At 41.6% G+C, this 13,470-nt stretch overlaps 1 protein-coding gene across 1 annotated transcript in view; it reads left to right on the top strand.

Annotated features, from left to right (window-relative positions):
- phc2b (polyhomeotic homolog 2b (Drosophila)) overlaps window positions 1-13,236 on the top strand; it is a 37,594-nt gene extending 24,358 nt beyond the window's left edge. Inside the window, exons 8-15 of the mRNA XM_068316094.1 lie at window positions 163-464; window positions 1,086-1,275; window positions 5,850-6,061; window positions 7,383-7,512; window positions 8,546-8,651; window positions 8,727-8,841; window positions 10,033-10,357; window positions 10,437-13,236. Coding sequence (XP_068172195.1) covers window positions 163-464; window positions 1,086-1,275; window positions 5,850-6,061; window positions 7,383-7,512; window positions 8,546-8,651; window positions 8,727-8,841; window positions 10,033-10,357; window positions 10,437-10,591 — 1,535 coding nt within the window. The 3' untranslated portion in view covers window positions 10,592-13,236. The remainder of the gene's footprint in view (window positions 1-162; window positions 465-1,085; window positions 1,276-5,849; window positions 6,062-7,382; window positions 7,513-8,545; window positions 8,652-8,726; window positions 8,842-10,032; window positions 10,358-10,436) is intronic.
- The last annotated feature ends 234 nt before the right edge of the window (window positions 13,237-13,470 follow it).

Raw genomic sequence — 13,470 nt, 5'->3', positions numbered from 1 at the left:
CTGTATTTTATCTGATTTTGGCCACAGTAACAAATGTGCTGACACCAGTCAGTCTGACGATCAGTGTTTGGTGAATCATGAACTTTTCTGCAGCGTCCACGGGTATAGAAGACAACCGATGGACGAATTCATAAATATCCAAACATGTTGTTTTCATTCTAGCGTACACTCAGATCCAGCCCCACTCCTTGGTTCAGCAGCACAAGCAGCAGCAGTTTGTGGTTCATCAGAGTCCAGGTTCCCAGAGGACTGCAGGGCAGCTGCTGCAGACGGCCTCCATTCAACCGTCACCGCACCCCGTGCCCGTCCTGCCCAAACCTGCTCCGCATCAACCCTCCACGCCTAGCCAGCAGGCCACCATCTTCCACTCCACCATCAGCCCCCATGCCCTCCATTCCTCCCTCAACCACGCAAAAGCTCAGCCCGTCCAGCTCACCGCCATCAACCTACAAATACAGCCAACGGTGGGTACACTGACGACACCGTCGTCAAAAAATTAACACACTTTCCTGTCACCTAAAACAAACTGGATACAGCATCAGTTATAAAATTAAAACATTGATAGGGCTAAAAATATTCAAAATGTTGAAAATAAGATTTTAAATGTTTTTCCTTTTTTGTCTGTTTAGTACTGTTACTACCAGCCCTTCCCAGAATTCCAAGGTCTTATGTGACAAGCCAGGGAAATGTTTATTGTGTGTATAACAAATACATTTTGTGAACAGATCAGCGATTCTCTGATGCACCAGACTGACTTTGGTGTTCATGAAGGCTGTCTTTATTCTAATCGACCAGCCTGACTTTATGTTTCACTTTCTAAAGCAGTGACCAGCAAAACAACCACAACTGTTCCAGCTCCTCCCACCAAATTCCTTTCTACTCCAAGACATACAAAAAACACAGGAATCTTCTGACTTTGGGATTTTCGGTGTTTTATTTTCCTACCGGTTTCATATTTTCCAAGCCTACTGGTTTTCAGTTTTTGAGTTACTGACATTAGAATTAGGAACAGCCCTGATGTGCCAGTCCCTGATCTGTCTTTTTCACATGTTCACTTTACCCTTTGTTCTGAATACGCATCACAGGCTTCTCGAATGGTTCAGGACTGCAAAGATAAACCAACGTCCCTGGTGGTCAGAGAGACGTGTTCAACCCTCGCCACACAACAGCAGCCGCAACGGCAACAGCAGCAAACTGCACCTTCGCCATCACAACCCCCCAAGCCAGTAGAGCAACCCAAGGTTGACGCTGTCCCACCAGCTGTGCAGCCTCAAGGTAGAGATTCTGTGTCGAGTTATTTACACGTTTCACAAACACTTTAAACCAGTCACCTATGGACGAGAAGAATGGCACCAGAGTAAAATTTTCGACTTTGCACAGAAAATGGGCCATTTTTTTCATTCTCTCCTTGATCTGAACAACTAATTTCATACTTTGTCTCTTTTTTGTAATTGACTGAGTTAAAAAAGCACACAGCTGTGCAATATTAGTGGTGTAGTTGTATAGCGCCAACATTTAAATACACAACAAAATCAGTGAAAACCCTATTCTATGTGAATGTTTTACTTTTTTTTTAATAATGCAAACAATAATTTTGAAAAATGAATTTAAAAGTAAATTTGAAAACTCCACTGTCACCACTGTCATTTGAGGTGACAGTGGCTTTTAGGCCACCTTGTGTTCTTCCTCTTTGGGTCCTTGGACAGTCATTATCTAGCTTTCAGTGACATCTTTATGAATTTTTTGACAACAGAAATATTCAATCTTCCTCTTTCTCAGTCAGTCCCTATATTTCTTTTGTGTTGTGCTGTGGGTGAAAGGTCATAACAATGTGTTCCCATTACGTTATATTTGTACTAAATAGTTCTTTCTTTGTCATTAAAAAAAAAAAAAGTTCTGCATTCACACAGCACTGTTTTCTAAACTATTCCCATACACATGAATCCACTAAAAGGACTGAAAACACTGTAGCATGTACGTATATCAGAGTAGTAGTTAGTGAACATACGTCATCACAGAGTAAGATTACAGTAGTCCAGCAGATCGATACTGGAGGAGCGTAAATAAAATAGTCTTCAGCACAAACAAAACCAATCGGTCTTAACAATTTGGTCAGAGGCTGTGTTGCTTGTGTTGACCAGTTTGTAAAGCTCTAAATTTCACAGTTTGGGATAAAGTATATCTATGATGGATATTTGTAGTTTTTTTTAGTATTTTTGTACTAAGAAAATAACAAAACATTTGAATATTAGAAATGTTTGCCTTTGTGATAAACGCTAGTTTGAAAAAAACGGTTCATAGCAACGTTTATGTAAAGCTTTTTGATCTAATATTTTTCACCTGTTTGTGTGGTTTTTATGCTATCACAATTTGCCTAAAGTAAAACAACACAACATAATTCCTTACTAAGAGTATATTATCTTAATATATGCAGTACATTTATTTGTTGCCAAGGTTTTGTATAGCAGACCACCAGGTTAAGGAAACACAAGCAGCATCCAGTAACTGCTCTGTTGGACATGTGTTTAAGTTACTGACTTGTGTTGCAAAGAATGTTTGAGGATTTAGTAAGATGCCAAAAATACAAGAGTAATCCTTATTATCCTGTGAGCAGAGAATGTTTCATCATTCAGTGATGTTTAAAGAAAGGGCTCCTGAATGTTGATGTAATGTTTGTGGTTGTGGGACTTCAGACTTCCAGCTACAGACCCGTGTTTGTCCATTATACAACGGCACGCTGGTGTAAGAAACTACTGTGATTCAACTTTGGACTGTTTCAGATGTGTGTAGAATCCAAAGTGCTTTTTCCAGCATATTAATCTACTTAAAATGCTTTCAGATTCTGGAATCAGTGAGATCCCAGAAATGTTCCCTCTGCAGTGAAATTTATTTTCTTAATGCTTTATTTGTTGGCAAGGTGGTTTAGTTCAAAGGATTGATAGATTGTGGGATTGGGAAAGGGATTTGGCCTCTTCTTCTTTTTGCTGAGGACGTACCTCTATGGGATGTGTTTTCAAAATGTTAAGTTTCCATGGTGATATTTTTCCTAAATGGTTGAAATTGGTGCTAATGTCATGTTTCCTGTAAAATGAAACACTCTGCAAACCACAAATTGTTCCTTTATGGCCAGTGAGTTGGGTGTGATGTGCCATGGCAGTGCAGTATTCCTCATCAGAGCAGGAAACTATTTCTCTGATCCATAATGATTGTAATCCAGAATCAATTACTTGTTCCAGTGGCCAGAAGGACACATCAGCAGTAAAGCTGTACCAGTAATACACTTCTGAATGAATGCTTGATGGTGCTGTATTGTATTGGATCATGGGAGGTACTGCTTCGTTGTTCCCGTGGAAACTAACAATTACGCTCAATCACCAGTGGATTGCTCGCCTTTCTGCTCCGTTCCTCGTTCTGACTTCTCATTTGCCGTTTCTTATCAACCTTTGCGACCTAATGAATCCAATTTTTTACAATACACTTGTAACCATAAAGTAGTGAATTCAAAATTGTTTTAATACTGATAGAAATGCGAGAGTAACCCGATAAATACATTTTGTAGTCTTGACATATTTATAGTCTTAACATATAATGTGCAAAGATAACTGCTATGATTTAAACGAGTGGAACTGTGCTTTCAATGAAACATTCCTGGATGATCTTTAGCTTCTTTTACACAGCTTCTGGTGTTCTCTGACATAAACACAACAACAGTGTAGTTAGGGGTTGTTTTTGAGGTGTGATAGTTTGACTTTACATTATGTGTGAGCTCACAACTGTCAGATTCAAAACGCAGCTAGCTGGAGTTCCTAGATAATTAAAAAAGAGAAAGATCAACTGGACGTACCTTCATTTTGTCGAGACAGGATCAACAACCATGTTGTAGGAACAGTAAATGTTCTTGACACATAGAAGATGTCACACTGGATGTGTTGCTGGGTTTTGTCATTTCCATTAAAAACACACACACACACACACACACGCAATCACAGTAGTTCTACCGTTGTTTTGCTCAGTGTTAAACAAACAAAGGTGTTGTAGAACAGTGGTTCCAACCCCCGGGTCGAGGACTGCTACCAATCCGTGGGTCAGTTGGTACCAGGCCGCACAGAAAGAGTAAAGAACTTATATTATTTCCATTTTTATTTATTCTCATAGATGTTTTGTTTTGGAAAATAATCAGATTCTCTCCGTCTAACCTGTCAGTCTTTACTCTTTCCTCGGTCACATGACTGCCTTCTTAAGGGGGTCACTCCCAAGGTGGCAAAACAAACAGAAGTTTCTGTGGACAGGGTCAAAGAGCCAGTGAGGTGACAGAAGAAGAACATACGACAAAGAAAAAGAAAGCTAAAAAATACCAGTTTTTATGGCAGTACCATTTTATGTTGTTGTATTGATCTTAAAGTCTGGCGTTAAACCGGTCTGTGGCACAAAAGGCTGGGGACCACTGATGGAGAAGAAAGTCTGTCCTGTGCCCCCCCCCCCTATGATCTGCCCCTCAGATCTCACCCTACCTCCCAAAAAAACTACACTAGATCAAATACTCACTTTTGAAATAAATCAGCAAACAACCAAATGACAACAGGGCGCACAGATGGGGGGGCTTGGACTGTGGACTTGAAGCGCTCCTGTTGTCCTGCTGACGGCCTGTTTCTAGTGACTCCCGGGGGTTTTAGTTTTCCCAGCGGTTTCCAGCCGTGGGGCCGTCAGAGGACGTTCAGCGTGGGGGCAGAAGGTGGAGAAAGTCTCCGCCCAGGGTGATGGGTGACAGATTTATTGGCGCAGCCCGATCGGGGGTGACGGCGGGAGCTGCGGTGGGAGGGTTCCGGGAGGCGGACCCTCTCTCAGGACTTCATTCTGGTGGGAAGCGGGGAGGCGACGCGGCAGCAGCGGCGGATCCCTTCGTGTCGGAACATTTTAGCGACCAAGCAACTAAACGCACATGTTTTCTGCGTGAACGGTAAGAAAAGTCCGTTCAGACCGCGTACTGCGAAAGATTTTCTTTGGGGTGTGCGGTCAGGAGATGGGACAATGTGGGGGCTCCTGTTTGTTGTTGGTCGGCCGTGTGTCCGGGGGTCACAGGACGTGTTCTGACCGTCGACGCTGAAGAAGTGAATCCGATCAGACACGTGGCTCTGATGCTGTGCGGGTTTACATGCAGACCCGGAGTGACGATCAGACCTCCTGCCTGAATAATGGGACTTCATATCTGCGTGGAACTGGTGCATGTCCGTGGAGACAAACAAGGATCGGTTAATCGATTTATTAACGCTGAAGCTTTTAATGCTACTCCGTTGTAGTGAAAAGAGACTTCATCAGCTTTGTGATTTACATCTACTCTTCCCCCATCCATCCCTAAAGTTGTGTTTAACTGGTTTCATGTGGGACTGCAATTTATTCATTTCACTTTCCCATAATCCAGTGATCGGTTCTTTGTGGCATCAGTGGATCTATAAATACTAGAAAATACAAAACAAAGGTCTTTCCAAGTTGCAGAAACTTATTAAATCCAGAATAATTCGCTTACAGTCACGTGACATGGAGAAGCAGGGAATTATCGTCACATGCAAGATGCTGGAGTGAGATTATTTGTGTCATGATTACATCAAATAATAACACAAGGGGTGTTTTTGTGTAATAATTGAGCAAAACAGTTACAAAAAACAAATATTCTGTTAATCATTTTTAACTATCCTCACATTCACTGTGATATGAAGAAAAAAGTTGTGTTCTTTCAGATTTAATTGGATAGAAATGATTAAATACCATCATTCAGACTGAATCCACTAGTGACCTGCTCTGAGAGTACAAATCTCTAGTAACTGAATGGTTTTGTATTAATTTCTGGTCAGACGGGGGCTCAACCAAGAGGCCGAGTGCTGCACCTGCGACCCCACCTTCCACCATGACCTCAGGAAATGAGAGCGAGGCGCCCACCGTGATGGGCAGCACGCCACAAAATGGAGAGAACAAACCGCCCCAGGCCATTGTCAAGCCCCAGGTCCTCACGCATGTCATCGAAGGCTTTGTCATCCAGGAGGGAGCTGAGCCGTTCCCGGTCTGCGTGAGTGTTCTGTCTCTGCTTCACTTAACAGGGAGAAGGGATCAACAACCCACAATCACCACGTTCACCAGTGAAAACACAAACCCACTCGTTCTACTAGTAATGACAACTCGCAGCTTCTGTTTCATTCAGTCTGAAATTACTGTGAACTCAACACATGGATGGAGGTGTGTTTGATGATCTGCAGCATCTAAAGACACATAAATTACTTTATCTTTCATCTTTTTTAAACTGATGTAAGTCTATTTTCTACTTTTTATTAGGTGCGTCTGGAAGCCTGTGACTGACACTTACTGACACTGTAGCCTTTGTTCTTTTATAAAATAGTGACGTGCCTTTTGTAATGTAAAGGTTTTGGAGCTACTGCCCCCTTCTGGACAACTGACGTAACTGTAGCGTACTGTATTTCCGTTCATTTTCTTCTCAAGCACAAGTATAACCACATGATAGTGCAGCATAAACAGATACATTGCACAGGTACTTAAATTTTTTCTTTCAGTTACTAAATCAATGTAAATTGGCAGAATTCTTATATTTGTTACTGCATTTTTTAAATGTCTTAAAATGTGAGAGCTTTAATTGTCAAGTCTGAGCTCATGGTGGTGTCTTAAACACAGATTGTAAATCAAATTGACAGAAGAGCAAATACAACAAATTACAAATCCTATAAGCAAAACAGAGCCATGAAAACAAGCAGCAAACACAATGACATTAGATACCTGCTATTGACAAATTACCACTCATTGGATGTATTTGACATCAATTTTAAGAAGTACTTTTTTAAAATTATTTAATATACTGGAATGTTCACCCAGGGGAAATAAATAGCACACTCTAGTGTTAGTAATTCACACATGCATATTAGTGTGATGGGTATTACTGATTGCTGAGTGAATCAGTGAAAGTGTCTTTAACACCCACATCATCAGGGGCGGCAAGTACAGTCCACTAAGTCTTGGGCTGGGGACCAGGTTGGGATGGCCGGTTCAAGACCGATGTTGGGCAAAACATTTTGGAGTTTCAACTGACAAAAGAAAGGTGCCAGTTCACCTCCTGAGCACTGCCAAAATGCCCTTGAGCAAGGGACAGTCCCCTTTATAAGTTGCTCACTGGGGGTGCACCACAAAGGAGCTGTGCTCCACTCTTCTTCTCATCTGCATGCTTACATGCTCACTATAGTTGACACATAAATTCCCCCCGGGGATTGATAAAGTTGATTTAATATTTAATCTACATTTTCCGGCCAAGTCACCTGTATATACAAATATAAATCAGTCTGTGTTTAATGGCTGCTGTGATTTCATGACTCTCTGATCAACAGGTGGAGCGTCTGCCTATTCTCATCGACAGCCCCAAAAAGTTGGATGCTCAGCTTTCATCAGACCCCGACAAAACCCCCGTCAGCAACGCAGCAAACAGTGACTCTGAGGCCGAGGACCTGAACCAGCCAGGTGAGAGAAGGGAGATCAGTCCAGTTTCTGTTTCGTGTGTTGGTGATCCGCTGTGTGTTGTTTGTGTCATGATGCACAGTTACTGTAGCAGACTGTCGGCTGCTTAAATGACACCGACCCCATCTGTGATCAAAAGAGCCGTTACTCCTCAGAAAATGCTTACTTCAGCATATTTACATGATTCCGTTTCTTTTCACCAAAAATTGTCTACTCTCCCAAACAAAACCAGCCTCACACACCACAGAGCTCCAACAGCAGCATATTGGAACTCTAAACTTTGAATCCAACAAAAGATCTTTTCCTTGGATGTTACCTTGTGGTTTTTTTTTTTTAAATCACGGTGACCTTTGTTATCCGTCTGCATGGCGCCTGTCATTCATTGCTGTGAACGTTTAGAACGTTTTAATTGAGTCATGTTTTATTTCAAAGTGACAACCACCATCAGATTTTGTGTGTGACTGGCCAATCACAGAGCTTGTTATGAAGATTTTCCTTCAGCGCGAGTATTGACGAGTTTTACTTGTATCATGCTCATACTCATCAAAAATGGGTTATCTGTACCGGATACTTGTCTGAAACGAGTACCCAGCTCAACCCTAATTTCTACTGCACGTTGGTTTCACAAGCATATGTCTGACTTCCTGGAATCTGAGCCGATGAGGTCATCAACATTGACTCTTAATTTACCCAATGAGGTCGATGCCTCTCTGAAAGAAACCTTTTCTAAATTGTTAAATTAATGCCAAGACAGAAAAGCTTTAACACACTTAAATTCTGCTGAGACAAAAGGTTTCACGTTGGGTCGCTTTTGACTGTAGGTGTAGTTATGAAACATGGCATTTAAGAATATCAAGTAATATAAGTTATAAAACCCAACTGGAGCCAAAGTAGAATCTGTATTGTGATTCCACTCGTCTGCAGAAAATAGATGGATTTATGCTTTTGCAGGTGTGATCAGAGTCGACGAAGGTTTTTTGCTTTCAGAAGTTAAACCAATTTATTATCTCATGTTTCTACTTTTTGCCTTCTCTAGACAAAGAGCAGGAACCCAAGCTAACCTGTGAATACTGTGGCTGGGTGGACTTCGCCTACACATTCAAAGGCTCAAAGAGATTCTGTTCTGTGGTTTGTGCAAAGAGGTAAGTGACCTTTTGGTTCCGTCTCCTCTCATTTGTGAAAAAAGGAAACGCTCTAATAACAACTATTTTTGACAGGTACAACGTGGGCTGCACGAAGCGGATGGGCCTTTTCCGTCCAGAGAGGAATAAACCAACAAATCGCTGGCGCAGGAGATCTCAGGGCCGCCCCAGTGTAGAGGCTAAGAAGCAGGTGGGGAAACCAATTCGCACACCCACACGCCTGTCGTAATACCACCTAACTGCCCATCAAACACTGCTTCTACCGCACATTTCATGCTTTGCAATTTTATTCCTCATGCTATTTAATTAATGAACTTAGACATCAAATGTGTCAGCACTTATTTATTTTCTTCCTCCATCTTCAAAGGGTCATTAAGCGTTCCTTCATTTTTGTCAACTGTTATTGGTGATCAGAAGAAATAAGGAATAAATATCAGTGTTTTCCTTTCCGTTATTAGATTTACAGAAGTCAAATCAGCTGGATTAACCAGCAGATTAATGTCGATGCTGCCTCTCGAGTCTTCAGCCCGCTTGTGGTCTGGCTGCAGCGATCAGCTGGCTAATCTGATGTCAAATGTTTAGAGTGAACTCCGGCTACAGTTAATGAAAACGCCTTCTAGTGTGTGGAGTCGTGTTTTTGTGCTTACAGACGACATCGGCCAAGTAATCTCCCAATGTACCTCAGAAAGCGTTCACACACTCCGCTTACTGATTGCAGTCCTGGAGTGTATGACCTGTGTTACTCAGTGTCTGTGAAGGTTCTCATTCATCAGGTCATGGTTACCCAAAGTTGTTTAAATCAATCCACCGGACTTGGAAGACGTTTCACCTCTTGTTCAAGAGGCTTCTTCAGTTCTGGTGGTTTGTTGGTCTTGTCTCACCTTCTAACCTGTGAGGTGTGGTCAGTGCTGTTCCAACGACCACTGTCAAGACCCGCCTGGCTCCTCGGTGACCCGCATGCTAATTGTGGTCATTAGCATGAGCCACTTCACAATCTGCTGAGTAGTTCTTTTGGGGAGTTTTGAAATGACCTGAGTGTGAATAGGTGAAAGAGCTGTCTCTGTGATTGGATGACTTAAGATGAAATGTTACAGCCAGGTATAAGAGACCCCATGAATTAGCTGTTGAGGTTCTTATGTGGACCTGGACCTGAGGTTTATAATCCAGAGGCTTCACCTCCTGACAAAGTCATTTTAAGTGCATTGATATTGATCCATAAACCCAATCACCCCCCTGCAGGCGTTTTCTACTCGCAGAGCAAATGTCCATTATAAATCTTACTTACACCCTTTTAATCTTGAATGTGTTGAACATGCTGTCTCAGCAGTATAATACTGATGATCCATTCCGTTCTGTCTTCTCGCCCGCGCTTCCTTTCCAGAAGCTGTCCCCACCCCCACAGAAGACTCAGGGCGGCTCTGTGTCTTCACCGCACGCCTCTCAGCCCAGTCAGGAGGAGTCCAGCCCGTCCTCAGACATATCCAGCTACGAGGAGCCGCCGTCTCCCCTGTCGGCTGCCAGCTCGGGCCCCGTGGAGCCGGCTGCGGCCCCGGCTCACGTCCCCATTCACAGGCATTCGAGCAGGACTTCAGAACAGGAGGGCTGCACTGGGAGAGATGCGCCGTCACTGTGTCAGCGTTACATACCCGATGACCCCACCAAGTGGAACGTGGAGGAAGTTTATGAATTCATCCGGTCTCTGCCAGGTCAGTGAAGTGATCAGTCACGACTCAGCTTCTGATGTCTGTGTTTACGTGTGATTAACTTCCTCCGCCCCCCCTGCAGGTTGTCAGGAGATAGCAGATGAGTTCCGTTCTCAGGAGATCGATGGACAGGCATTACTCCTGCTGAAGGAGGACCACCTCATGAGCACCATGAACATTAAACTGGGACCTGCTCTCAAGATCTTCGCACGCATTAACATGCTCAAAGACTCTTAGCAGGCAAGGGTGTTGGTGAGTTGTGCACTGATGGTGAAACTGGCACAGGTCAGAAGATGGACTGCAATACGACATCTTCCTCTCCCAGATACTGGACTGTCTCCTATGAGTGGGAATCCCACTTCACTTCTACTCCCCTGCGTCAAATCAGAATGGATTTGAACATGATCACATTAGAGCTGCAGCTCAAGTCCTGGAACCTGGTAGTTTGTTGACATGCACTTACAGGGGTTACGCAGTTATTTACTAGTTAGTAACAGTGATCTTAGATGACTGACATGAAATTAGGGCTCCAGTGATGCCTGTTGAATACTAATGCAGTAGTACCTTGAGATATGAGCTGCGCGACATATAAGTTTTTTAAAATTACGAGCCGTTGCTCTGTCCATATTTTTGTTCCGACATAGAAGCAAACATTTTAGAAATGAGCTGTGCTTCTGGACACCACCGTTATTTGGCGGATGGATACAACATCAGATGAGTCCGGATCTCGTTCAGAGTAAAAACGTAGCTCATGTATTCTTGTGATTTTTGTCTTTCTTTTCATGCTTTATCATTGTTTACATAACTTATATATAATTAATTATGCACAGGTAAAGTATGGATGCTTGTTGGTTGATTAAAAAAAAAGTTTTATAATTTAGGGGAGTTGCATTTTTTACAAGGCTGGAATGGATTAAAATTATTTTAGTTTTTATAAATGGGGCACATTTTTTTCACTTACGAGCTCAGTCACGGAACTAATAAAACTCATATCTCGAGGTTCTACTGTATATTGATTCCATACTTTTAATAAGTGAATGTATTAAATTCATATATAAAATGAATCTGTAAATCTGAGATAAAAATGGCATGTTCAACACTACTGGTGTAAATATTGTACATGCAGAAGACATCACAGTAAGCTTGGCATCATTTTTTTAAATGAAATTTAATCTGAAATTTTTCTGTTCATTGTTTTGTAAAGGACAATATTAATGAGCACAGAATGAAATTCCTCCAGATGATTTACAAGTAATTAGTTAAGAAACCTGTGAGTAACAAATTTCTGCATGTCCGCTCGAAGTCCATGTTTCTGCCACCAACTCATATTTCTGACTACAATGAGGATACCCACACAGATTAAGGAATTCACGGTACATACGGTTCTCCTCACAGCCACGAGACTCCATTGATGCAAAGATATTTTATTTAACCTCTACATGCTGGTTTTCGCTTCTCTCCTTCCCTCTCACGGCCAACCTAATTGATTGTATCAGATCTCCAAAGTTAGAACATTTTTGAAGGGCCTGACTCAAACTGGGTGGAGGCAGATCTTTCTGAGTCAGAGGGCTGTCCGATGGATTTGCCAGTGATTGAGAAGCACCAGATTATTGACAGATTTCAGGTCTGTATCTTTTGTTTCCTGGTTTAACAGAGGATGAGGGGAGAGAGAGGAAGGACAACTTGCAGAGGAGGATGCTGGACTTTGTTTAGCTTCTGTGTCCATAGTTTAGGCTGCTTGTTGAAACCCCACTAATCTTTTTTTTCCTTTTTCTTCCACAATGGAGTCAAAGCCATAGAGCAGAATTACTTTCCTTGACCTGAGATGTGCCATTAACATCTGGTCATTACACAAGCAGAGATATCATGAGCATTTGTCATCATTAGTGGGAGCAGGAACAAAGGCCTTTTGTCAAAGGATGTTATCCAGATGGCACATCTAGATATAGATCACATAGATAGCAGCAGCTTATTGATAACTACACCTGCTGTTATAGATATCTCATAACAGCAGGTGTAGATGGGGCCTTTGATATTGCCTGAAAAACACCTATTGGAAGAAATAACTTGAGTATTGCCAAAGTGCACTTCATACTACAGCACTGTTGTTAATGAATGGAGGCATTGAGACAGACATGAGTGAAATCTGAATGTATTAACACATTTAAGATGTTTTTTGATTTTGATTTTTTTTTACAGTGTGAATGAAACATTAGCAGCTATATTTGTGGCAGGGAACAGAAGATTGACTTAATTAGCTCATTGTCATTCAGCAGACTGTCCTCCATATTTTCCCACAGTGGGACTTCGCAGCTCTGAGCACAAAGCTTAACCTTAAGAATTAGTTTTCCTTTCATGAGGAACGCTTTTCTCCTGGAAGTCTAAACTACCTGCAAATTACTTCTGCTTAAAAGTTTCTCAAATCAATGTAATATTTTAGTAATTCCCCCCCACCCCAGTTTCATAGGAGACACCAAGTTATCAAAAGAGCAGGTTTGGGTATGCTGCCCTGAATTTGGCACTTAATTTTATTTTCATTCGCTTTAAACTGATAGCATGTTCCAACGATGGCGAGAGTAGTATTTTTAAGTTTTAAATGTACATAGCAGCTAAGGAAAGGAAAGACTTAAGCGTTGATTGAAACTGTCTTTTTTTTTTAAAGTTATCCTTGTTATTTTTAAACAGAAATTTAATAATGTTTTTGGAAATATGCAAATTTCTAAATGTCAGTGTCTGGGTTTTGTTTTTTGTTTTTTTATGAAAATATATCTGTTTTTGTGGCTGTGATGGTCAACATTTTTAGATCATGCTTTGTAAAATGCTTGTATTTATGAAAACATTTGTTACGCAACAATTTTCAGGTATAAATAATTTGCAATACAGTTCTGTGTTGGGACTTTTTTTTTCTGTGGAAGTCATCTATTGATATACTGGTGACAATGTACCTTGACGTTGTATTTTCTAGCTGTGTCTTCTCAGGGGCAATAACACAGTTTTACCAGATAAAATGAATACATTTGTGACTAATATTCATTATGTCGATGATCTGAAAAATCATCACCAAAGCAGCATTTTTTGGCCAGGAACCGCCATGATTCTATGGTAGATTTATTGAA

This window comes from Antennarius striatus, chromosome 5, assembly GCF_040054535.1.
Source record: "Antennarius striatus isolate MH-2024 chromosome 5, ASM4005453v1, whole genome shotgun sequence".
In the NCBI taxonomy this organism is placed as follows: Eukaryota; Metazoa; Chordata; class Actinopteri; order Lophiiformes; family Antennariidae; genus Antennarius; species Antennarius striatus.
The sequence above is the reverse complement of the archived record's forward strand: the minus strand, read 5'-3'. Positions and strand labels throughout refer to the sequence as shown.